This window comes from Loxodonta africana, chromosome 3 (genome assembly GCF_030014295.1).
Source record: "Loxodonta africana isolate mLoxAfr1 chromosome 3, mLoxAfr1.hap2, whole genome shotgun sequence".
Lineage (NCBI taxonomy): Eukaryota > Metazoa > Chordata > Mammalia > Proboscidea > Elephantidae > Loxodonta > Loxodonta africana.
This window is the reverse complement of record NC_087344.1, coordinates 43,894,511-43,919,909: the sequence shown is the minus strand read 5'-3', so window position 1 is coordinate 43,919,909 and position 25,399 is coordinate 43,894,511. Positions and strand designations below refer to the sequence as shown.

Below are 25,399 nucleotides of genomic sequence, written 5' to 3'. Positions count from 1 at the left end.
TCACAGGAAACTCTCCACCCAAGAGTCATGGGGGTGGGGGTGGGGGTGGCATAGGTAGGGGTCAGTGGCTATGACAGGAGTAGACAGTGTAGACATGGCTCTCAGGGGAAGGGGAGGTTGCCTCTCTGTCACCCGAGGTCTTGGGGGGAGGTTTACTGCCCGAGGTAACCAACTGCACAGTGTCTGCAGCAGCTCAAGGCAGGCCCACTGGCTTCTGACCCTTGTCGCTTACATTCAGGAGCCTCAGCCTCCCCCTCCCCTGGCCCTCTACACTGCATTTTAGCATTGGGGGAAAATTCCTTGCGGCTGCACATTAAGTCATAATATTTGCAAGGACTCAGCCCCAGCTAAGAATGGAGAGGCTGTGGTGGCCCTGGAATTTCTGAGGCACAAAGAGTAATTTTAGCAAGTTTGCTGTGTGGGGGCCCAGAAAAGCTCTCAAATCCATGTTTGTTTTTGAGAGCATGAAGACTCTTCTTGGGCATGTCCCCTCCTGGCTGGCTCTGCGTCTGACTTTGCTCCCAAACATGGGTGGGCGTTACCAGCTGACTGCCTACAAAACTGTGGTTGTAGACAGGCCCCTCGGTTGGGTGTTCTTGGGGGATGACTTGCTTCTGAAATAACTTTGTGATTAGAAAAACTTTTGGGTGGATGTTTTCTTCCCCAGAACATGGAATAACAACTGCTTAAACTGTTATTTCTATGAACTAGGCTGCCCTTGTTTCTATCAACCAGGAGGCAGCGAGGTGAACATCTTTAATATGCTTCCAGCCACGTGGTGGCTCCACGTGGGTTTGTGTTCAGAGTCTTCTCTTGTAGGGAGGAGACCAATCCCAGGGATGGATAACTCCCACCCCAACCCCCATCCAGTGACTGATTTGGGGACAGGTCCTACTAGAATTTCCGTGAAGGGGGCTTTGGGGCAGAAATCTAAGTAGAAAGAGGAGTTGGATACTTACCTTGAAGCTGCACTGACAGAGATTGAGAAATTCTCAATTGTTCAGAGTTAACAACTGGGGGGAAGGAGGCTGATGGGGACAGAGGGAGGTGATAAGGACCTTCCAGGCACTTTCTGGTGCTACCAGCACAGTGTCCAAGGTTGGACCGACCAAACCAAGGCCTCCCCAGGACGTCCAGGCACAGTCATGGAGCCCCATGCTCTCTCTTCCTCTGATATCCTGAGCCATCAAGATTTTGTGAGCTGACCTGCTTGGGGCCATCTTCCCTGACAGTAAATGCTGCCTGCAGGAAACAAGAATGAAGCCAACACACAAAGCAGGGCTGGCAGAGAAAATACAGGATACTCAGTTACATTTGAATTTTGGATAAAGAACAAATAAACTTTTAGTATAAGTATGTCCCATGCAACATTTGGGACACACTTATACTAAAAAAAAAAATTATTTGTGTAAAAATGGCATGGTATCAGACCTTGTCTAACTTCAGGGAGAGAGAGAGAATCAAGACCAGCAGCAGCACAAAGCTGATCCCTATGAGGTGGAGGTCAGACATAGGTACCTCCACCCTCCAGCCTTTTAACCAATTCTGACACCAGCCACCCCTCCCACAGCACTCTCCACCTATCTTCTGAGTTCGACAATCTGTTGCAGTGGCCACACAGATCTCACAGACCATACTTACAGTTAAGTGGTTTATTAAGAAAGCAACAGGGTACAACTCAGGATCAGGATCAGGAAGCATGCAGGATAAGTCTGGAAGGCTCATCCTTCCCTCCTTCAGGAGAGGGCAGCTCTCTTAGCTTCTCTCAGCTGCGCAAGCAAGCAGGCCCTTCTCTCTCTGCTGTGCACTCCTCCACTCAGGCCGCTCAGGACAGGTCTCCTTCTGGCTGTGCACACCCCCTCAGCCCCGGAGGCCTCTCTGCCTTCAGCCTCCCTGTCATCAACCTCCCCAATACTAACTGACCCAGCTCGTAGCCAGTGTAGCAGTTTTGTTCAGCTCTCTTAGCTACATTCTTAGCAGCAGGTTTCTGCCATGACAACTGACTCTGCCACAGAGACCTTCCAGGCCTTTCACTGTCTTCAGCGTTACAGCCCTTAACCCATGTAACAGCTCTTTTAGAAGGTTCCTTAACTCCTCGCTCTTTGCTTTTTTTCTCTTCTTTCTTCCTTTTGCTTCTATCTGCCCATCTCTGTGGGGTTGGCTGCATATATAAACAAACTCCTCATCAATTTAAAGGCATAGCCCTCCCACCAGGGCCACAAACTGACCAACCCCCTCTCAATAGGCCATAAATACTTCATTTGCATGCTAGGCTACAGTCACTTCATTTGCATAGTCTATCGACCAATCCTTGCAAGGTGCATACCAGTTACAGGGCAGGCTGCAGCCTGGGGCCAGAGAAGAAGTATGAAACTATAAATTGTTTACAGCTTACCCAGGAAATGTCAATCAACCTGGACAAAGTAACAAACTCTCTGGGGTAGAAAACTGGGCAAAAGTAATTCCTAAGGGTTTAAGGGAAATATCTCTCAAGCTGTTTTTCCAAAGAACCAAAGCAAAAAGCGACATAAAGGAACTCATTTCACCACAATTTGACATTCAAATTTAACTGCGTGTCCCGTAGCCCAATGAAGCTGCTCCCACCTCTGAACTTTCCAAGGACAGGACCCAAGGCATTTTCTTTCCTTTTCTTTTTCTTTTTAACCATGTTTTCTTAAAATGTTATTTATTTTGTTGTCGTTGTTGAGAATATACAAAGCAAAACATACACCAATTCAACAATTTCTACATGTATAATTTAGTGACATTGATTACACTCTTGGAGTTGTGCAACCATTCTCACCCTCCTTTTCTGAGTTGCTCCTCTTCCATTAACATAAGCTCACAGCCCACTAAGGTTCCTACATAATCTTTCGAGTTGCTGTTGTCAATTTGATTCCTTATAGATCTTAAAAGAGTATAATACCCAAGGCAGAGATTTTTTTTACTAGTTAAGCTAAATTATTGTTTGGTTTTAAGGAGGCTTCAGGGGACATTTTTGGTTTAAGGTTTAAAGGTTATCTCAGGATAAGAGTTTTAGGGGTTTATCCAGCCTCCATGTCTCCCAGGAAGTCTGGATTCCACGAGAATCTGAAATTCCGATCTGCGTTTCCCCCCCTTTGATCGGGATTCCTCTATAGAATCTTTGATCAAAATATTCATTAGTGGTAGCCAGGGACCACTCTCTTTTGGTCTCATGGCAAAGGAGGCAGTTGTTCTTAGAGACAATTAGCCACACATTGCATTTCCTCCTCCTATTCCTGACTCTCCTTCTTCCTCTGTTGCTCTAAGCAAATAGAGACCAATTGTTGTGCCTTCAATGGACACTTGCAAACTTTTAAGGCCCTAGGCACTACACAACTAACTAGGAGGTAGAATAGAAGCACTAAACATGTTATTAGGCCAATTAACTGGGATGTCCTGTGAAACCATGACACTCGGCTTCCAAACCAAGGAACCAAATAATTTAATTTTTTTTTTTTTTTAATTTAGTTTGAGTTGGGTTTCTGTCACTTGTAACCAAAAGAGTGTTGGTTAATATAGCAATTGATAGCCAAAATTCAGGAACAAATTAACGACATGGAAATCCAGGGAATTGGAGACCCACAGTCTAGAACGAGGGGCTCAAGAACTCTCGAAGGGAGGACTGCTGGCTCTGGCTGGCTTCATGGCCTTTCTCCTTGCTTCTCTCTCACAGTACCACCTTTCCCTGTGGCTACCCACATAGCACGTGGCCTGTGCTGACATCTGTGGTGCCCTCCTCTTCCTCCTGACTTACTGCTTTCCCGGGCCTCCTCCTGTGCCTGGAATATATCATGTCTTCTAAACTCTCCTTTTCTTAGCCTTCTCCAGATCACTGATTATTACTGTGGTGGTTGTAATTATTATCCATTTTGATTTGATTTCTGATGACAAAATAATTTGTGCTGACCGTACATTTCCATCATTTACAAAAGAAAAAAAAAAGGGCTTTTGTTTTGTTGTTTTGTTCTGCGCTATAAATATGCTTTGTAGCAGCATAATGTCCAGCAGCTAAGCGTGAGAAATAACCTAAATGTTCAGTTACAGAAGACCGGAAAAGTTAATTAGGAGGCTTTCATTTGATGAGATATTATGCCTGCATTGAAATTGTAAATATGAAGACCGCGGAAAATGTTCATGAGAAGACAAAAATCAAATAAAGCAGAGCACAGAATTGTGTGTAAACAAAGATGGTTAAAATGTTAAGCTTCCAAGGAGGGATGTTCATGCTGAGCATAAATTAGCAGGCAGAGCGGCAGGCCTTGTGGATAACTACAATTTTTCTTCATTTCATGTTTTTTACGGTGTTATTTATACATAAAGGGGGCACGGGTGGTTCTGCGGTAGAACTCACACCTTCCATGCGGAAGACCTGGTTTTATTGCTGGTCAATGCCCCTCATTTTCGGCCACCCTCATCTGTCAGTGGTGGTTTGCGCTTTGCTGTGATGCTGACCACATTTCAGTGGGGCATCCAGACTAAGGCAGACTAGAAAGAAAAGCCTGGTGATCTACTTCTGAAAATTAGCCAGTGAAAACTCTATAGATCTCAACAGTCTGAGCCAAACCTATCATAAGGATGGTGCAGGACCAGGCAGTATTTCGTTCTGTTGTGCATGGGATTGCCATGAGTTGGGGGACGACTCGATGGCAGCTACCAACAGCAACAAGCTCCATGAGGACATGATCTTTGTCTCCCTGCTGTATCCCATGGGCCAGGGACAGTGCCTGGCCTGAACTAGCAGCTGTTCAGTATGTGTCAAATGGTCCTAGAGCCCAAGTTCCCGAGTGGGGCTGGCACGGCTGTGTGGTCAGGCTGCTGAGAGCCTGGCGCTAAGTGGCTGCTCCACCCACACACGCTGGTGAACACGTCAGATGGTACAGCATCAGCTTCGACGAGAGAAGGATCACAGAGGGAGGCTGCACGTGCAGAGGGAAAACAAAGAGACACAGAGAGCTCTCCCAAGGCCACTTCCTCCTTCCCAAAGAGTAGGAGGGGCTGCACATTCACCCATCAGGGAAAGTGGGGCGACTGTTCTATAAAGATCCTCCCCCACCGCCATCCCCCCACCCCAGGAGGCAAAATTGCTCAGAGAGCCAACAAAGAGGAAAGGATTAAGGATCCTGGAAAACAACAAGATAAAAACAATACTTTGTTATTGTTGTCAGCTGCTGTTGAGTCTGTCCCGGCTCAAGGCGACCCCACATACAACAGAACAAACCACTGCCTGGTCCTACACCATTCCCATGACCAGTTGTGGCTTGGACTGTTGTAATCCATAGGGTTTTCATTGGCTGGTTTTTGGAAGTAGATCTCCAGGCCTTTCTTCCTAGTCCATTTTAGCCTGAAAGCTCTGCTGAAACCTATTCTGCATCAGAACAATAGCCAAGCCTTCACTGACAGATGGGTTCATGGCTGTGTATGAGGTGATTGGCCAGGAGTCAAACCCGGGTCTCCCACATTTGTAGAAGGTAGAAGGTGAGAATTCTACCACCAACCACCATTGGCCATGAAATAATACAACCTACACAAATCTAGAGTTAGGAGGTGGGCAATGGAAAGCCACGTGAGGGTCGATGTCAAAGTCAATAGACCCCAAAATCAAAATTTAAATATGGAGCTAAACACCATTAAGGACTCCAGCCTCTTAGTGTTTTTCATACAGTTCTAAGCTTAAAGGCATCTTTTTTGAAAATAATATTTATTAGGTGACAAAATATTTATTTGAAGTTCAGGCATTCCTTCAGTTTCAAATAAAATCATTAACGTGCTATTAAAAAAATAGCATCAAGAGAAGGATCCCATCTTTATAAAATATATTTTTAATCTCCTCTATTTGTATATAGGGTTAGAAAGCTATTCATCTAGTGTTACTGTTGCTAATGTCTGGGTGGTCAGACTACAGTCATCTTTTGTTTTACGTTCATTTGTGTACTTTTCTGCACTGTTTGAATTCATTTGTAACAAGCATGCATTATTTTTATTAAAATGTTCATGATTTTCTTTAAAAAAAGTGAATATATGCATTAAAAAACATGGTCAAGGAAGTGAAAATATAATCTACAGAGTGGAAGAATATTTGCAAATCATATATCCGATAAGGACCCAGTAGCTGGAATATATAAAGAACACTTATAACTCAACAACAAAAAGACAAACAACCCAATTAAACATGGGCAAAGGACTTGAAGAGACATTTTGCCAAAGAAGATATCCAAGTGGTCAATAAGTGTATGGAAAGATGCTCAAGATCATTATTCTTCAGGGAAATGTAAATCAAAACTACAATGAGATACCACTTCCCATCCACAAAGATAGTTATAACAAGCAAAGAAACAAAATAACATGTGTTGGCAGGAATGTAGAGAAATTAGAGCCCTTGGCTATTGCTGATGGAATATAAAATGGAGCAGCCACTACAAAAAAGTTTGGCCGTTCCTCATAAAGTTAATCATAGAATTACCATATGGCCCAGCAATTTCACTCCTAGGTATATGCCCCCAAAGACTTGAAAACCAGTTTTTATTTGAAATTGAAGGAATTGCTGAACTTCAAATAAATATTATGTCTACACAAAAACTTGTACACAAATGTTCATGGCAGCATTATTCACAACAGCCAAAAGGTGGAAACAACCCAAACGTCCACCACTGGATGAATGGATGAACAAATTGTAGCATATCTGAAGCTGCCACTGAGGCTTCTCCCACTCCCACTCCACCATAGTTTCCCCCCCACTCACAGCTCACCAAGCTGAGGTTTCTAACTGTGGCTTGGCCCCACTGCTTTGCGTGGGCCCTAACCACTGTTTGAATTTGGTGCCAAAACCCCATGCATGTGAAAACCAGGATCTCGGCTCATGAGCAGGACCTGAAGAGCTGTGGTCCCAAACTTGACCCCGGACCTGAACTTCGTGGAGAGGAAGATGTTCTCTGGCATACTGCTGCACCGGAGGCCATTTGCAAGGGGAAAGTTCTCTTCCTTTGCAAATGACTCAGCACCTGGATCTCCTAATATGGACTTGGGAGCGACCAGGTGTCCGATTTCAGACACCAATCCCACCCCCTGGGCACTGGAGGATATAAAAACTCCAGGCTCCCCCGGCTTGGGGAGCTGCATGGTCTTTTGGCTGCTAGGCCCCACATTGCTCCTTGTTTGCACAAACAATATATTTCCACTTTCTGTTTCCCTTGCAGCTGGTGGTGTGGCAACCGTCTTATTTCGATCAGCTAATTAAACTGGACAAGAACCTGCATTCAGTTACATATCCACACAATGGAATATTGCAGCCATAAAAAGGAAGGAAGTACTGAAACATCTACAGCATGAATGAATTCCAAACACATTATTCCAAGTGAAAGAAGTCAGACACAAAAGGACAAATATTGTATGGTTCTACATATATGAAATACCCAGAATAGGCAAATCCATAGAAACAGAAAGTAAATAGGTGATTGGCAAAGGCATTGCGGAGAATGGGAATTCCACAACACTTAATTGTGCTCGTGAAGAACGTGTACATAGACCAAGAGGCAGTCATTCAAACAGAACAAGTGGTTCAAAATCAGAAAAGGTGTGTGTCAGGGTTGTATCCTTTTACCATACTTACTCAATCTATATGCTGCACAAATAATCCAAGAAGCTGAACTATATGAAGAAGAATTCAGCATCAGGATTGGAGGAAGACTCATTAACAACCTGCAATATGCAGATGACACAACCTTGTTTGCTGAAAGTGAAGAGGATTTGAAGCACTTACTGATGAAGATCAAAGACCACAGCCTTCAGTATGGATTACACCTCAACATAAAGAAAAATTCTCACAACTGGACCAATAAACAACATCATGATAAACAGATAAAATAACGAGGTTGTAAAAGATTTCATTTTACTTGGATCCACAAACAATGCCCTTGGAAGCAGCAGTCAAAAAATCAAACAGCGTATTGCACTGGGCAAATCTGCTGCAAAAGACTTCTTTAAAGTGTTAGAACGCAAAGATGTCACTTTGAGGACTAAGGCGTGCCTGATCCAAACCACGGTATTTTCAGTCGCCTCATATGCATGTGAAAGCTGGGCAATGAATAAGGAAGACCAAAGAAGAATTGATGCCTTTGAATTATGATGTTGGTGAAGAATACTGAATATACAGCGGACTGCCAGAAGAATGAACAAATCTGTCTTCAAGAAGTACAGCCAGAGTGCTCCTTAGAAACAAGGACAGTGAGACTTCGTCTCACGCACTTTGGGCATGTTATCAGGAGGGATCAGTCCCTGGAGAAGGACATCATGGTTGATAAAGTAGAGGCTCATCGAAAAAGAGGAAGACCTTCAACGAGATGGATTGACACAATGGCTGTAACAATGGGCTCAAACAGCAATGATTGTGAGGACGGCACAGGACTGGGCGTTTCATTCGGTTGTACATAGGGTGCTATGAGTTGGCACCGACTTGATGGCATCTAACAATCACAAGGGCTGGGGGTGGGGATAGTAGGGAGTTCCTGCTTCATGGATCTGGGGTTTTATTTTGGAGTGATGAAAATGTTCTGGAGCTAGACAGAGGTGGTGGTTGCCCAGTACTGTGAATGTATCAAATGCCACTTTTTGCTCACTTTGAAATGGTTAGTTTTATGTTACGTGACTTTCACCTCAATGTAAAAACAACAAATATGCAAAGTTCTTAGTGTTATTGTTGGGTGGAGGCAATCTGCAGGGACCGATGGTCCTCCTTTGTGCTTTTCTGTATTTTCTTTTTTTAGTAGAAGATAAAGGTTTGTGGAGCAGCAGAGAGGGCCTAACTGTAAACCTGAGCTTGGTTTTATGATTTTTTTTTTTTTTCTTCCCTAACAGTCCTTCTTCAAACAAACTGTGATGGTGTCTTTCCATGAGCTGGACACTGGGGACAGGGAAGAGGAAGGGGCTGCAGCAAACGCCTCTTGGAACAGCAGAGGGTGAGCAGGCTGGCTTGGTGACCACCCTCTGCCCATGCCTGCTGCACCATCCAGCAGCAGGCTGGACCTCCTGGCCTTGTGCTCCACCACAGCAAGTGGAAGTTTGTCTAGCACGGGGGTCAGACCTCGATCTCCTGTCCTGCTAGTGTCAGCAAGAGTGCTGGTGCCATCATGGCTGGACCACCATCTTTCACACCATGGCCCCCAGCCCATTCTGAACTCAGGAGACAGTGTTTGCAGCCACCTTCCCTAGAGGAGATGACACAGCGCCAGGCTGCCTTCCTGCCACCAGCCTCTATGCTGACCACACCTCAATGGAAGACTCGTGCTCCCAGGCACCCACGGATACCAGGTCTGGGGCCATGCACACCCTCCTGGGCCCCTCCAGCATACCCTCTGGAGCTTCTCTTGGTGACTCCCCACCGGGTCTGGAGCAATGGTGGAACAGCTGCTGGGCAGAGAGCCTGGGTCACCATGGAGATGGCCCTGCTCAACTCCAGCTCCTCCAGCCTTGGGGCCCAGACACCAAAACCTGTGACAAACCCTCAGTCGACCTGTGGATGCTAAGGCCTGCACAATCCCAGAGGCACCCCGCGCCCCCCCCCCCCCCGGCTGCAGCCAACATTATTGCCATTCATTCAGTCATTTACTCTTTCACTGCAGGGTGCTGTGCTGAGAGCAGAAACACAAAATCAGCTGGACAGGTGAGTGTGGAGGTGGGGAGAAGGGGTGTCCAGTGGAGGGCAGCCACTCTCTCCTCTTCTGTCAGGGGTGGGCATAGGCAAGCTGACACCCTCCAGATTCTCTGGCTGTGGGCCCAGGCAGCCAGCCAGAGCCTCAGAGAAGACTGGCTTAGCAACAGTTCTTGACCGTGTCTCCACTAAGGATGGAGTGTCTCTACCTTTATGACAGCACCCTCTAACCTTGCTGCCCTCCTATCTGTCCAGGAAAATGGAGCACATTAAGCAATAAGAAGACAACCAAAATTGAATAGCACTAGGCCGACCAGACTGGGTTCAGGCCACACTGAGCTGGTGAAATCCTGGCCTCAAAGACACGTGCCCTCTTGACTAGCCAGACTCACCTTCTGCCAGGCTTTCTGGGATACGGCACAAAGTTGCAATATCAATTCGGTCTTTCTAGGAGCCCTGGTGGCGCAGTGGTTAAGAGCTTGGCTGCAAACCAAAAGAACGGCTGTTAGAATCCACCAGGCGCTCCTTGGAAACCCTATAGGGCAGTTCTACTCTGCCCTATAGGGTCGCTATGAGCTGGAATGGATTTGACGGCAACAGGTTTGGTTTTTTTAAATTACAAGCTGTAGCCCAACTTTAACTAGTTTAAGTAAAAAAAGGAGTGGATTAGTGCCTATAGATGAAAAGTTTGAGGACAGATTTCAGGCATGACCAGATGCAGGTCCTCAAGTGACATCTCCAGAATGGGCAGCTCTAGACCCTGGTATCTTCCCTGTTGGGGTCACTCTCAGACTCCCTGTGGGGCCGAGATGGCTGCATGTGGCTCCAGGGCTACAACCCCAAAGGTGAAGTCCAGTGAAACAGAGCAGCTTCAGCCCACCTTGGATTCCCTGATGTGACCCACTGGGTCATCCTTGAGCCAGTCACTACAGACAAGAGAACTTGACGTCCTTGATCACCCAGGCCTGGGTCACGCGCCTCACTCCTGCAACCAGAACCTCAAAACACACAGACTGAGGGCAAGGTGCAGAGTGGCTTCCTAAAGAAAACTAGACTGTGTTCCCCAAAGGGGGAATGGGTACCAGGTGACCAAAACTCAACCTTTCTTCCAGCTGCCTTCACTGACACTGAGCTGGGACCCACCATCTCAAGTCTGGGGGAGGCAGAGTCCACCTCATTGTGTTTCTGTGAGGACTGCAGAGCCCATGGCCATAAGCCTAGAGCCGCAGGAAACAGACAGTGCTTCCCCTCAGCTCTGGGTTACTTCACCAGGAAGCAATGCCCCGCTGTGTCCCATCTAAGGGACAGTCAAGGGCTTGACTGCAGCCCCTGAGTTCCAGCTTTCGTTTCCTGTACCTGCCTTCCCCACTTCCCCGTGGGCCCTGGGCGTGTTCCCCATTGGTTTCCATCATCTCTGCCTGTGGCCCCTGCCCGGGTCTCACCTCTTTCGGATGTCCCTTTGTTACCCTGTGATTTCAACAAATCTGTTTGGGTCCTGCATGCTATTTTGTGACAACCAGTAGATCTCCAAAACAAAAAAAAAAAACCCAAGTCCATTGCCATCAAGTTGATTCCAACTCATAGCAACCCTATAGGACATAGTAGAGCTGCTCCACAGGGTTTCCAAGGAGCACCTGGGGGATTCAAACTGCTGACCTTTTGGTTAGCAGCCAAACTCTTAATCACTACACCGCCAGGGTTTCTGGCTTTTATAAACCTCTAGCTCCTATACCTTCAGCGGCCCTGCAATTTGAGCCCCCAAATTCCACATCTTCCTGGAAACACAATCCAGGTCGGAGGTGAGCAGCATGCAGAGGCCAAGAGAGAAAACAAACAAGGGCATTGGGTGATGTTGCTTTCAAAGATGTTCCCTCCCAGCGGTTCCCTCTCAGGTCCATGATCCGCTGCCCTCAGCATGGAGTCCTTCCCCATCTAGTGGGTGTCAGGAAGGCTAGGGGATGACTGTTCTCAAACTGTGTGAAGCCCAGTCATTGAGCCCCCCACTATCCCTCCCATTGGACTCTCGTGCAAATAGCATCCAGCTGGTTTGCCCAGACATGCCCCTTATTGCAATGCATACGCAACTTAAGCCCTCACTCTGTAGCCCACAAAGTGTTCCCCCGCTCAGCTGCAGTCCCCCCACCCTCAAAGCCTGCCAAGCCAAGGTTTCTAACTGCGGCTTGGCCCAACCACACAGCAGGCCCTAACTCCTGTTTGAATTTGGCACCAAAATCCTGCGCATGCACAAACTGAGATCCCCACGCATGCACAGGACATGAAGATGCGTAGCCCCAAACTCGACCCTGGACCTGAATTTCACTAGAGAGGAAGATGTTCTCCACACACAGCTGCACTGCAGGCCATTTGCAAAGCGAAGTTCCCTTCCTTCGCAAATGACTCAGCACCTGGATCTCCAAATATGGACGTGGGCAGGGGGTGTCGGATTTTGGGAACCAATTCCACCCCCTGGGGACTACAGGACATAAAAGCTCCAAGCTCCCCTGGGGCTGGGAGCAAGTGGTCTTTTGGCTGCTAGGCCCCATGTTGCTTCTTGTTTGCACAAACAATAAATTTCCACTGTTTCCCTTGCAATTGGTGGTGTGACGTCTGTCTTATTTCAGTCAGCTAATAGGACGGGACAAGAACCCTCGTTCAATTACAACTCCAGGACCCTGACCAAGCCCTGGCCCTTCCCCTGGGAAACACATGGCAGAGTCACGAGGTCCACAAGCCAAGCCGCTCCATCTCTCAAAGAAAGATTCAAAGCATAGATTTTGGTAAAACAGTTTTATTGTTTAAAAAATAAATTTTCCATGTGACATACAAAAGGCATTTTAAAAACTGTTCTGAATGTGTCTCATCCCGAGGCATCTTAAAGTTTCCAGTGTTTCCGCAAAAACCAGGGGCAGTGTCTCTGACAAAAAAAAAACACGGCCAATCTTCGCTGCCCTGGCAGAGAGAGATTTTCATGCCCACTCTCCTCCCACCCCCGCCAGGGAGCAGGCGGTCCCTGTCACACGCTGAGTTCTCTACAAGTAAAACCAGAGAAAGAAAGAGAGAGAGAGAGATTTATCTCAAGGAAATGGCTCCTGCCAAACCACTGAGTACCACGGCCCAGCCAAGTTGACACACAACCTTAACAAGCACAGTCCCCTTCTCCTGGACTGACAGGATCCCAGTACTCTGAGCTTCCCAGGTGGGGCAGAGAATAGGACGAACCAACTCTGATTGCGAGACATGTGATTGCAGCGTCTACCCCTCACCCCCACCCCCAAGCTAGGTCTCTTGCTGGGAACAGCCTCCTAAGCACAGTACGCCCTGACCTTTTCCACCTGTAAACAAGACTTTCCCCTCAGGCAAGGGGGCAGGGATGAGCTCTGTGACAGCAGAAGCTCTGCCCCTGGTGTCGGCTCTACCCTGACTCTTCCAAATGGACAGAATGGGAGAGGGAAAGGACCAGAGAGGCCACATGCCAGAGAACTGGATGGAGGTGGGCTCTCGATGATCAGCTAATCCAGGTCCTTTCCTCTTCTACTTACGTACCTCGTAAGGTTATAGGAGTCCCTGGTGGTGCTGTGGTTTAAGTGCTCTGCTGCTAACGAGAAAGGTCACAATTCAAAATGACCAGCCGCTCCATGGGAGAAGGATGGGGCAGTCTGCTTCCATAAAGATTACACCCTTGGAAACCCTACGGGGCAGTTCTACTCTGTCCTACAGGGTTGCTATGAGTTGGAATCGACTCAAAGGCAATGGTTTTTATGGGTGGTGAAACAGTTAACACACTTGGCTGCTAACTGAAAGGTTAGAGGTTCAAGTCCACTTACAGGCACCATGGAAAAAAGGCCAAGTGATATAGAAAAATCAGCCATTAAAACCCCCAGGGAGCATAGTCCTACTCTGACACACATGGGGTTGCTGTGAATCAGAGCTGACGCCACGAGAACTGGTTTCGAGCTGTTATAACTGACCCTTCTAGGCTTCTCTAGGGGTGTAGCTAAGGATCCAAACTGACAAATGTATGTAATGCCTGGTTACACATCTGTTTTCAAAGCTAACTATTAGCCGCTTAAATATACTCCAGACAGCTCTCAGCAAACGAAAATGTGTTTCCTCCTCCTCACGGCACAGGGACTGAAAAGATGCAAGGCTTCCCTTCGAACACCTGGGAGCAAAGCAGGGGCTTTAAACAAAGATCATCCTAGAGAATAAAAAAAAAACAAGAGAGAAGCATAATTTGTCAAATATTCAAAATCCCCTTCCTTTTCTGACATGCACATACCCAACGACCTGCTTTGCAAACAGACATGTTCCTGAAAGCTGACTGGAGAGGAAGTATCATCAAACGGATCATCTTCCCCATGTTCTGCTGTAATTTCAGAAAAGCATCCCCAAATCTGCCGAGTCTGTCTGGTGCTGACGACAGCGTCAGAGGTTGGCACCTGGCTTGGCAGTAAGCGGAGGAATCCTGATTGCTCTCACCAGCCCTGAGCTGCCTCGAGGCCAGGTGTGAGATTCTGGAGGGCAGAGCCTGTGCGTGCACCTGGAGGACATCTGCTCTTGCAGGGCTTCTGGGAACATAGGCTGGCTTGGGCTCCCACTGGCCTCCAGGGAGGCAGGAGTGTCTTCGGAGTGCGAAGGGCAGGCAGTGGGGCTTGCATGCTCTGTGGCAGCTTCACACACTGCACAGAGCACAAACTAGTGTCCCCTCAGCCACCCACATGAGCTTAGGCAGAACGCGCCACACAGGTGGATGCCTGGGCTGACACTGCAGCCAGCGGGCAGAAGATCAGGGCAGGCAGGACTGTGAAGGGGTTAAGTCTGCACTTCCCACGAGGCAGTTCGAGGGACTGCAGCACCAACGGAGATGTGTGGATCACTGGATGATACTACCCTGCACACGACACTACATCTCAGGTGCCCCCTCAAGCTCTAACGAGCTGCCAGATGCGGATGAGGCGGAAGGGACCACCTCCTCCCCCTGGGAAATGTCACACAGTGATTGGCACCTCCGCAAGTGGCCCCAGCACCTGCTGCAGGTTCCCTACCTATGTGGCTCAGGGCAGGGTCACAGCGCTCCCATGGGAGCAAATGAACAGGCACATTCTTCAGTTTCGCAGGGGCTCGGCCAGGGGTGGGTGGTGTCCAGAGGCCACGCTCCCAGTGACCTCGGAGGCAGCATCCTCTCAAGCCCCCCCACCCCCAAGGTCAGCCTTTGCAGGGTGGACGCTGGCAATTGCGTTGCCACCATCCTCCCTCGCCCTCGTCTCACTGCGGTGTTAGGGTGTTAGGTCCTGACACCGAGACCCTGCCAAGCAGCTTCTCCACCAGCGGATGGAGACCTGCAGGGACAGCATGTGCTCATGACAAAAATTAAGCTGGGGACAGCTGCGGCAAAGAGGTTGCTGTGTGAAGCTGCAGATACTTTCAGGAAGAAACTTCTTTTTTCTACAAAACTAAATTCCAGGAAATAACCTCTCCAGATTTTATATAAGCTCTGCTTTGCAACATTACTTTCTTGACCTACCACACCACCCCAGCTTGTTCCCTGGGTTGTCCCCGTAAGGACCGGAGAAGGAGGAAAGCCAAATGAAGCAAAAAGAAGCACCCAGGAGAGGGATCGGTCCCAGGCCTGAAAGTTCTAGAATGAAAACACGCGAGGGGATATTCCCAGCAATGCTGGGTTTGTGGAAACTTTGATTACACTGTTTCTTTGGAGGTCCAAGAATAGGAATAAAGGGCTATGAGTCGGCAGAGCAAGGAGAAGCTGGTGGGAAAACCAAGACTAGGGTACTGTCACTCACGGTAATTCAAACCAGAATCTAGCGCACAACCACCTGGAAAGCCCCTCGATTCTTTCCCCAAAAGGAATGGCCACGCTGCTGGCACTAGAGGTGCTCATTAACTGACAAGGCCCCCAAAGAGGGTCTACCATGCAGAAGCATAAATACGCACATTCGAGGCTCCTCACGGGAAGCCTCTCTCCCCATCAGGGAACCGGTGCTCTGGGTAGCACTGCCCGGCCCTGAGGACCTGGGGCTCCCTGATCCCCAGCACTTGCCTTCTAAGCGTAGTTCCTCATGGTGCATTTTCAGGTAGCGGTTCCTTAACCTGGGGTTCAGTTTCATAATTGTTGGTGAGGATCCCACCACTCACCTCACAGGGTTATTACAAGAAGTAAACAAGATGGAGAAGTCCCTGGAGAAAGACATCGTGCTTGGTAAAGTGGAGGGTCATCGGAAAAGAGGAAGCCCCTCAATGAGATGAATAATGATTGTGAGAATGGCACAGGACCGGGCAGTGCTTTGTTCTGCTGTACATACAGGGTCACGATGAGTCGGAACCTAATTGACAGCACCTAACAGCAACAAGGAAACCGTGGTGGCGAAGTCGTTAAGTGCTACAGCTGCTAACCAAGAAGCTGGCAGTTTGAATACGGCAGGTGCTCCTTGGAAACTCTACCGGGCAGTTCTACTCTGTCCTATAGGGTCGCTATGAGTTGGAATCAACTGGACAGCAGTGGGGTTTTTTTTGGGGGGGGGGTTAACATCAACAAACAAGACGGTGCTAAGTAAAGGGTTTGGTTTTGAGCCTGTTGATGTGTAACGATCACTCAGGTAACCTCCACGCCTCTGACAACAGCTTCTTCGCTGCCTATCCTCCTGCTCCCGTCGGGTGAACAGGTGCGGAGATCCTAGCAGCCCTGGGAGCCACGCCTTCACCTAACAGAAAGATCATCCCATTCCCTCACCACTGAGCCAGCCCTGCAGCAGCCTCCTATGAGCGTGAGCTAAGATGCCGGGAGCAGCCTAGATTGAGAGTCACTGCTAAGTTCCAAAAAGGCCCTGCGCATCAGGGAAGGAAGCCGACCGTTGTTGGGTGCCATCAAGTCCATTTTTGATTCATAGCGACCTCCTCTAAGAGAGCAGAACTGCCCCAGAGCCCAAAGACTTCTGGGCCATAATCTTTACAGAAGGAAGCAAATTGCCAGGTCTTTCCTCCAAGGAGTTGTCAGGTGCATTCGAACCACCAACTTTTCTCGGTTAGCAGCTGAGCACGTAATGGTTAAGAGCAGTATTTTTCAAACTACATACCAACTCAATTTAATGGATTGCAACAATTTTTTTTTTCAAATGGAAACCAGAAGTTAGCCCAGGTCCTGAGGGTAAGAATCCCCCGAGAATCTTCTGTTTGCAACACAGATTTATACACAAATATGAGTACTCACTCATGGTGTAATGTGTGTGTCCTATCATGGATCATGGTCCGAGGTTTGAGACCAGCTGCCAAGATGGCGCGGTTCTGAGTGTCCCCTTCGTAACAGAGAACAAAGGGACACCAACAATGTCACTCAGTGTGGACTCGCCCCATGTGATTTTAAGAAAACACTTGATTCTGGAAAGGAAGTCTTTGGTATCTCTTGCCCTCACCCCACCCTCATCCCCACGGTCGTCACAGATAAAGAGCACATTTTGATGCAGGCACTCTCCTGAGTAAGAACAGGATATCCTAGCTCAGGCCCAGCATGACTCACGGTTATTCAGAAATGGTGACATCAAAAGCCTGCTCACCCTTGCCCTGCGGTGAGGCCTGGGCACATGAAGGCCCCTCGCTCTCTGGTGTTGCAAGCACAGAGGAGGAAGTTCCTAAGGAACAGATGAGGGCGTGCTAGGGCCAAGGACCCAGGAAAGAAAATGCGGAAACGCAAATAACCGCACACGAACCGGCCAACTGGTCAAAGATGGCGCAAGAGCGCCCTCATGTGGTCAGAGGTGGAATCTAACCTGCAATCACGTGTCCACTCCTGAGGCTCCACCCACCAGATGCAAAACAGCTCAAAAGCTGACCACCAACAGGGAGTAGGATTCTCTACCCCGGGCACCTGGTTCTGTCCTGCCAAGGTCAGCTATCTTCGTATAAAGAGAGGTGTTCTGTTTGGACTGAGTCGCTGGAGACCGGAGTAAGCTGACTTTTAACAAGAGTGCCTTGAGCCCCTGGCCCAACCCTTTTGCATACAAACATCTCACATGAAAGTAACACTTCTCAACCTGCAGCCTTGTGGAAAGTGTAAACATTCAAAAGGCGAGAAAGATTTAGGGATGCTCCTTGCTTGCCAAACAAACGCCCTCTCTTCCAAAATTCTGTGTGACATGCAAAGTGTGTTATTTGCCTGATACAAAGTGTGACTCAGAATAGGGATAACAGTCACGGAAAACCTATCTTATTCTTGTACGGTCATACCTTGGGGGGCGTAACTATGTGGAAAGTTGAAATAAAATTTAAATGTGTACCACGCGTATTTGTTTTTTGTTAAGATTTCAGAGACCCTCTTGGGCGTTTCCAAGAAGCAGGTATTGTTGGCCCCGGGACCCAACCTATGCTAACAAGAAGGCACCTATTGATTTTCCCAAATTTAAGAGTGTGTCAATGGTGACATGAGCGGCGGCAGAAGGGGCCAGCAGGCAGAAGGTGGGCAGGCTCAGGTGCTACCACCGAGAGGCTGCACTGCCACTCCCTGGCACAGATGACAGGGCCACTGTGCTGCCTGGGAACTACAGCTGTCCCACCAGGAAGCCTGCCTCCCGTTCATCCCATCAGAGCTGCCTGCATGGCTTAGCATCACCTGACGTCACTATCAGGGAATGGCTGGTTTCATGGGATCTCACCTAGTAAAACAAGAGAGGCTGAGGGCAGGAACACCCACTCAGCAGTCCCCCAAGATGTAAACAGCCCTCTTAAAGGGGTATCCCTGGGATGGCCTGATCACCTGCACTCAGTTGTGTCTCCTGGTGTATGGCCAGAGGAAGGCGTGGGGGCGGAGGGCAAGGGTGCTCCCTGAGGAAGCTGTCCTCCACGCAAAGAAGTTCATCAACCATGAAAGGTGCTCCAAACAACAGCTTTGAGATTTCTGGAAACTCTGTAGCATCCTAGTATCTGCGTCTGCATAACTGTTATCGCCCCTCATCCGTTTTCCCGAAGTGATTACCAGCCACGTTGCAAATGGAGTCTGTGTGTGGTTTCTGAAGGGCAGCACAGAGACAGAGCACCAGGCAGACCTCCTCCACAGACAAGATGGAGGAGGGAGGATTCCAGAGAGACGGAGCCCGTGGAGGCAGCCACCAAGAGGAGAGGATGGTGGAGGGTCAGGAGGGAAAGGACAGAGAGGGTACAGGGCTTGGCCAGCCCAGAGCCGCAGAGGCCTCTGCCCAGTGTGGATGCTGGGCCCCCTCCTCTCCAGGCCGTGGTCTTGTGTTCCACAGGAGCTAGTCCCAGGGCCACTTCCTCCAGGAAGTACTTCCTGATTACCCTTTGTCCCTGAGCTCCCTCTTTGAACTTTCACACCATCTTGTTTTGTGCTGGTGGGTGTTAGTGTGTAAACGGCAGTTGTAGGTTCTTTTTTAGGGTGAATGTTTGCTCTCCCAACCTAGGTTTGAAGCTTCCCATGAGCAGGGATGGATCCTGTCCTTGTTTCTGTGTCTACCTGCAACAACTAGACAAATGGAGAGGGCCTCTTCCTTCCCTCTTCAGGGGTCTGGCCCTGGGGCACCAGACTGCAGAGACCCAGGGCATGTGGGGCAGGTGGCTGAGCGGGGAGGGAGAGAGCAGGGGAGCAAGCCTGGGCTTTTCAGCAGAGGGCACAGGTGTCCTCATCCCAGAAATGCCTCATAGTCCATGTACCATACCAGCTGGCCCGAAGTTGGCAGGACACCCGAGATGGGCCACTTCTTGGGCTCCTGGCCCACCCGGCTCACCAGCATGGTGATCTCGTGCTTCATCCTGCCTATGACCAGGACGGCCACCTTCTTGGCCCGGTTTATGAGGGCCAGGCTGATGCTCATGCGCTGGTGTGGCTGGACAGGGCTCGTGGTCAGCACGACCAGTTGCTTGCCATCCAGGCCAGTAGACGACTGAGGGAAGAGTGAGGCCGTGTGCCCATCGTCCCCCATGCCTAGCAGCACCAGGTCAAAGCTGCTGTTGGTGACCTGGGCGGCGATCTCCCGGGCATAGAGCTGGCTGCCCTGGTCTTCCTCGGCACAGAGGCCCTGATGCAGGCGCACGGGCATGGGGTGGATATTGAAGTAGGGGACACGGATGTGCTGCAGCAGGTGGGCCTGCAGGCCCCGGAAATTGGACTCCGGGTCCGTGGGTGGGACGCAGCGCTCGTCCACCAGCCACAGATGTGTATGGGCCCAGGGGAAGCCAAAGTGCCGCAGGGCCAGCTGCTGGAACAGGGCCACAGGGCTTGAGCCACCTGAGAGGGCCAGGTGGAACTCACCAAAGCGCTGCACTGCTCGCATAGCTGTGGCCTCAATGTCATTGGCCAGCTTAGCGATCAGCTCCTCGGCCCAGGCCAAGATCAGCGGGCTCTCACGGTACGTGGCCTTGAGGACCCGGAAGTCACGGGGCATTGGGGCAGCACCAGGTCCAGGCACCAGCTGCTCCAGCTGCTGCTGGGAAAAGGACAGCTGGCTGCCACTGAACTCAAAGTCCAACAAGTGCTCATTCTTGGCTCCTCCCGGGTAGTGGCGTGGGGCCTCACGGGCCAGGCTGTCCAGCAGGGGCGTCCAGAAATGCCAGGAAGCCAGCAGGTTCTCCGTGGTGATGAAGGAGTCCTTGCGGCCATGGAAGATGTGTGAGATGAGGATGGAGTAGGCATCCCGCTCCCTCACGGGGCTATAGGCATAGAAATCAGACAGAGGGCAGCCAAAGAGGCGGAGCCCAGGCCGGCCTTCCACCTCCTTCCAGCTGTCAGAGGGCAGCGTGGGCCTGGGCAGGTTCCGGCTGACCAGCACAGCGGGGCTGCCCAGGTCGCCATGCCCAATGTAGAAGACAACCTGCCGAGGCAGGCACTGGCTCTGGCCCGCGGCCCAGTGCCTCTCGCTCTGGGCACAGTATGCCTGGTTCCTGAAGAGGACCCGCACATAGCCCACTCTCTCATCCAAGGCTTTGCCGGACATCAGGACGAAAGGGACGCCCTCCCAGCGAACATTGTCAATATGAACAAGGACACCTGAGGGGACAGAGAGCAGGAGGGGTGACACTCCAGCACAGTACAAGGACACTGCCCTCTCTGAGCCCCTCCTTGGGCCACCCCACTGCCTGAGAGGCCCTTGCCCTGTACTAGGAGTCCCTGGGGTGCAAAAGGTGAACATGCTCAGCTGCTAACCAAAAGTTGGAGGTTCAAGTCCACCCAGAGGTGCCTTGGAAGAAATGCCTGGCACTCTACTTCCAAAAAAATCAGCCATTAAAAACTCAGTGGAGCACAGTTCTACTCTGACACACGTGGCGTCTCCATGAGTTGGAACTGACTCCATGGCAGCTGGTATCTACGGTACGGCCTCTACTGATTCCCTGACCTTTCGCCCCCGCCCCCATTCCAGTCTCTTTCCTGCCAGACTGAGAATGTCGGCCCCTGGGCCTTCACATCGCTGTGACACCCACCTCCTTTGAGGCACCTCATAAAGTTACAGTCCACACAACATGGAGAGCTGGGCTGAGCGTTGCCAGCCTCGAGACTCTAAAAGGAGAAGTCTTGTCATGGGGCAGGGTGGGGAGGTTCTGACTCTTGGGGGGTCCTACAGAGAAAAGGGCTTCCCTTCTATTTGTGGAGCACTCGGGATGTGCATGTGCCTCAAGCGAAGTCAGATGCAGGGGGGCCAGGGGTCACTAACGAGTGGTCTGCAGGGTAAGGTGGACGGCAGCAGGAGCCTGGTAGTGAGAGCCAGACTCTGACCGTGCGCCAGACCCACCCTCCAAACCTGGTTTCCCACGTTCTCTCCGCACGACCATGGCACATTTTCATGACTTCACGAACCTCACCTTCCTCATCTATAAAATGGGGTAATAATCTTACCTGCCGCATGGGTGTGTGTGCGTGTGAGGATTAAATGAGATAAGGTGTGAAAATGCTTGGTACACAGTGAGTGCTCAATAAACAGCTGCTGTTCGTGCTGTGGTGGTGATTGCCTGCTGTCCTCCAGGAAGACAGGCTCCCCCAGGGCTCTCCCAGATGGCTCTGGTGGCATCTGTCTGGCCAGCCAGGGGTCTGCCCACTGGAGGGTCCCCACTGTGGCTGGGCAGGTCTGCTGCCCATTTAGTGGCTTGGCATAAGCTCCATGCCTGGGTCTGACACAGCCAGCCCCAGTGAACACCTGTGAACCTGGACTAACTGAGGCTGGCGTGGAGACCATAGGGACGCCCTTCACCCTGAGGGGCCAGCAGGGATGTAGTGTTTTAAGCTGTTAGAGACCAGAGACCCAGGTGGGGCAGTTCACACTTGCCACTGAGCCCCTTGTGGAAATCCCCACCTCAGGTCCCTTCCAACCCAAACCAAGGGCTCCTGGGTTTGGGAGGTGCTCCGGTGGGTCGGGCGGCCCCAAAGCCCACCTGCAAAGGTTGGTGTCAGGCTCTGGAAGCTGTCTGGCTTCTGCAGCTCCCTGCGCACCTGCTCGCCGTAGGCCTGGTACTGGCCCACCACGGCGCTGCCCTTCCGCAGGCCCCGCAGTGCCTGGAAAGCCTGGAGCTTGTGCCGCAGCACGGCCCCTGTGTCACTGACGTTGTAGGGCAGCTCCATGGCCACAAGGGTGAGGATCTCAGTCAGGTGGTTCTGGAGGACGTCACGGATGACGCCATACTCCTCATAGAAGCTCGTGCGGCCTGGGCAGGAGGGGAGATGAGAGATTGTCAGGGGGCCCCCATGTCAGCTTTCCCACGGGCACCAAGACCCCTACCCACATCCTTGTCCTGGCTTCTTCACCCCCAGTCCAGGAAGCCTGTAAAAACCAGCAATGCTGGAGCAAGCCTCCACCAGACAAGGAAGGAGGTCTCTGAGCCACCGCCCTCCCCTGAAAGCCACTCTGAGGGAAGTGTCATTCCTGGGCCTCCAGGGACCTGCATGGCGTTGGTCTGGGTGCCCAGCAGTGACCCCTCTTGCTCAGCCCCGTCTGGCAGAGGCCACTCTCAGAGGCCACAGCATTATAGTTAGGGCCTGAGTCTGCCGGCTGGCTCCTGCTGTGTGCTCTTGGGTGAGTTACTTGGCGTCTGAGCCCATTTCTACATCCTGCCATTCGACGGGGCCAACAAATGCCACCCCGTTATACTAGATGCCCATATGTGCCAGGCAATGTTTAGGCGCTGAGGGGACAGGCGAGGTCCCTGCCTCAGCTGCCACTGAAGGAAGGGAGGGAGGGAAAGATATTGAGACAGGGGATAATGGGAGGTTACTTATTGAGGATAAACAAGAAGGCCCCTCTGAGACCTGAGGGGGAGAAAGCCAGCCGTGCACAAAGCCAGGGGAGCCCTGTGAATGCAGGAACCTCCTGTGCAAAAGCCTGAGGCAGTAAAGGTTTGGGCATGCAGGGGCAAAGGTGAGCAGAAGGGAGCATTTGGGGTGAGGTTAGAGACGGCTGCAGGGGTGCAGGAGGACAAGGTCAGGAGGCAGGCTTTATCCCAAATTCCAGGAGAGCCACTGAGGGTCTGCAGCAGGAGAACAAGAGCTGATCTGTATTTAGAAGTGGTCCTGGCCTGCTGGGGGAGAAGGCTGTAGAAGCGAGAAAAGCAGGGGGAAAGCCCCTGCAGTTGCCGGGAGGTAGAGAGACCTGGGGAGGGGGTGGATGAAGATAATGAAGATGGAGTGGAAGATGCAAAGTGAGCTCTGGAGAGGGCACTGACTGGGCTTGCTGATTGAGTGTGGTACTCACAAGCAACAAGGAGGAACCAATGATAACACCTAGAACTCTGGGCTCAGCAACTGGCTGAGGCGGAGGCGGGGGGTGCCATTTACAGAGAAAGGAAGACTGGGGGAGAAGCCGCTCACTGGGAGAGGAGTCATGAGCTCCGTTTCAGGTAGGTTTACACTTCAGACACTCCGGTAGAGATGTCTGGTTGGCAGGTGGACAGGGTTACCGTGAGGGTGAAAGGAAGTAACTCAGGGAACACAGAGCCAAAACCCAGCACCCGGAATAACGACCGTGACTATACCAATGCTTGCTGCGGGTGGGTGCATGGCTCAAGCCCCTTTCACCACTCCTATTCACATGCACAGCTCTCCCACCCTGCAGGGACTGAGGCTGTCTGTGCACGTGAAGAAGGAGGTTAAGTGACCAGGCCAGCCAGGGTGGGCCAGGAGCTGAGCCCACAGTGGACTCCAGAGACACTCTCGTCACCACATACTGCCCCAGACTCCCTCCCTCGGGAACACAAGTGTGAATGACCAAATGACCTGAATTCATAAGCCCTAGAGTCTTAAAGCTTGGATTCAAGTGCACAGCACTTCATATGGTGGAGTTTCTATTTCACAAATACCCAGGTCAATTCACAACCCTGTTGGCACAACGGTTAAGCACTCAGCAATTTGAACCCACCAGCCACTCCATGGGAGAGAAGACCTGGTGATCTGTTCCCATAAAGACTGTTGGTTGTTTTTGTTAACTGCCGTGGAGTCAGTTCCAACTCACAGAGACCCTACGTACAACAGAACGTAATGCTGTCTGGTCCTGTGCCATCCTCAAAATCCTTCCTATCTTTGAGCCCATTGTTACAGCCACTGTGTTAACCCATCTCATTGAGGGTCTTCCTCTTTTTCGCTGACCCTCTACTTTACAAAGCTTGATGTCCTTCTCCAGGGACTGGTTCCTCCTGATACCATGTCCAAAGTACGTGAGACAAAGTCTTGCCATCCTTGCTTCTAAGGAGCATTCTGGCTGTACTTCTTTCAAGACAGATTTTTGGTTCTTCTTACAGGCCATGGTATATTCAGTATTCTTCACCAACACCAGAAATCAAAGGCATCAGCTCTTCTTCGGTCTTATTCATTGTTCAGCTTCCACATGCATATATAAGGTGATTGAACACAGCATGGCTTGGGTCAGGTGCACCTTTGTCCTCAAAGTGACAGCCTTGCTTTTTAACACTTTAAAGAGCTCTTTAGCAGCAGATATGCCAAATGCAATATGTTGTCTGAGTTCACGGCTGCTGCTTCCATGGGGATTGACTACGGATCCAAGTAAAATTAAATTCTTGACAAGCTCAATATTTTCTCCATTTATCATGATGTTGTTTATTGGTCCAGTCATGAGGATTTTTGTATGTTGAGGTGTAATCCATGCTGAAGGCTGTAATCTTTGATCCTGATCAGTAAGTGCTTTAAGTCCTCTTCATTTTCAGCAAGTAATGTTATGTCACATAAATAATGCAGATCTTTAATGAGTCTTCCTCCAATCCTGATGCCACGTTCTTCATACAGTCCAGCTTCTTGGATTATTTGCGCAGGACACGGATTGCATAAGTATGGTGAAAGGATACAACCCTGACGCACACCTTCCCTGATTTTAAACCACACAGTTTCCCCTTGTTCTGTTCGAACAGCTGCCTCTTGGGCTATCTACAGGTTCCGCATGAGCACAATTAAGTGTTCCGGAATTTCCACTCTCCGCAATGTTATCCATAATTTGTTATGATCCACACAGTTGAATGCCTTAGCATAGTCGATAAAACACAGATAAACATCTTTCTGGTATTCTCTGCTTTCAGCCAAGGTCCCTCTGACATCAGCAATGATATCCCTTGTTCTACATCCTCTTCTAATATGGCTTGACTTTCTAGCAGTTCCCTGTCAATGTATTGCTGCAAACATTTTTGAATTATCTTCAGCAAAATTTTACTTGCGTATAATATTAATGATATTGTTTGATAATTTCCACATTCTGCTAGATCACCTTTCTTTGGAATGGGCAC

At 50.0% G+C, this 25,399-nt stretch overlaps 1 protein-coding gene across 15 annotated transcripts in view; it reads right to left on the bottom strand.

Annotated features, from left to right (window-relative positions):
- Positions 1 to 12,435: 12,435 nt before the first annotated feature.
- H6PD (hexose-6-phosphate dehydrogenase/glucose 1-dehydrogenase) overlaps positions 12,436 to 25,399 on the bottom strand; it is a 44,475-nt gene continuing 31,511 nt past the window's right edge. For 2 of the 15 annotated variants that reach the window (XM_064281225.1, XM_064281227.1), the window contains 2 exons: positions 22,052 to 22,321; positions 12,436 to 20,675 (listed from right to left, as the gene is read on the bottom strand). In XM_064281225.1, coding sequence (XP_064137295.1) covers positions 19,312 to 20,675; positions 22,052 to 22,321 — 1,634 coding nt within the window. In that variant the 3' untranslated portion in view covers positions 12,436 to 19,311. The remainder of the gene's footprint in view (positions 20,676 to 22,051; positions 22,322 to 25,399) is intronic. The other 13 variants (XR_010321290.1, XR_010321293.1, XR_010321288.1 and 10 more) reach the window with 13 other exon arrangements.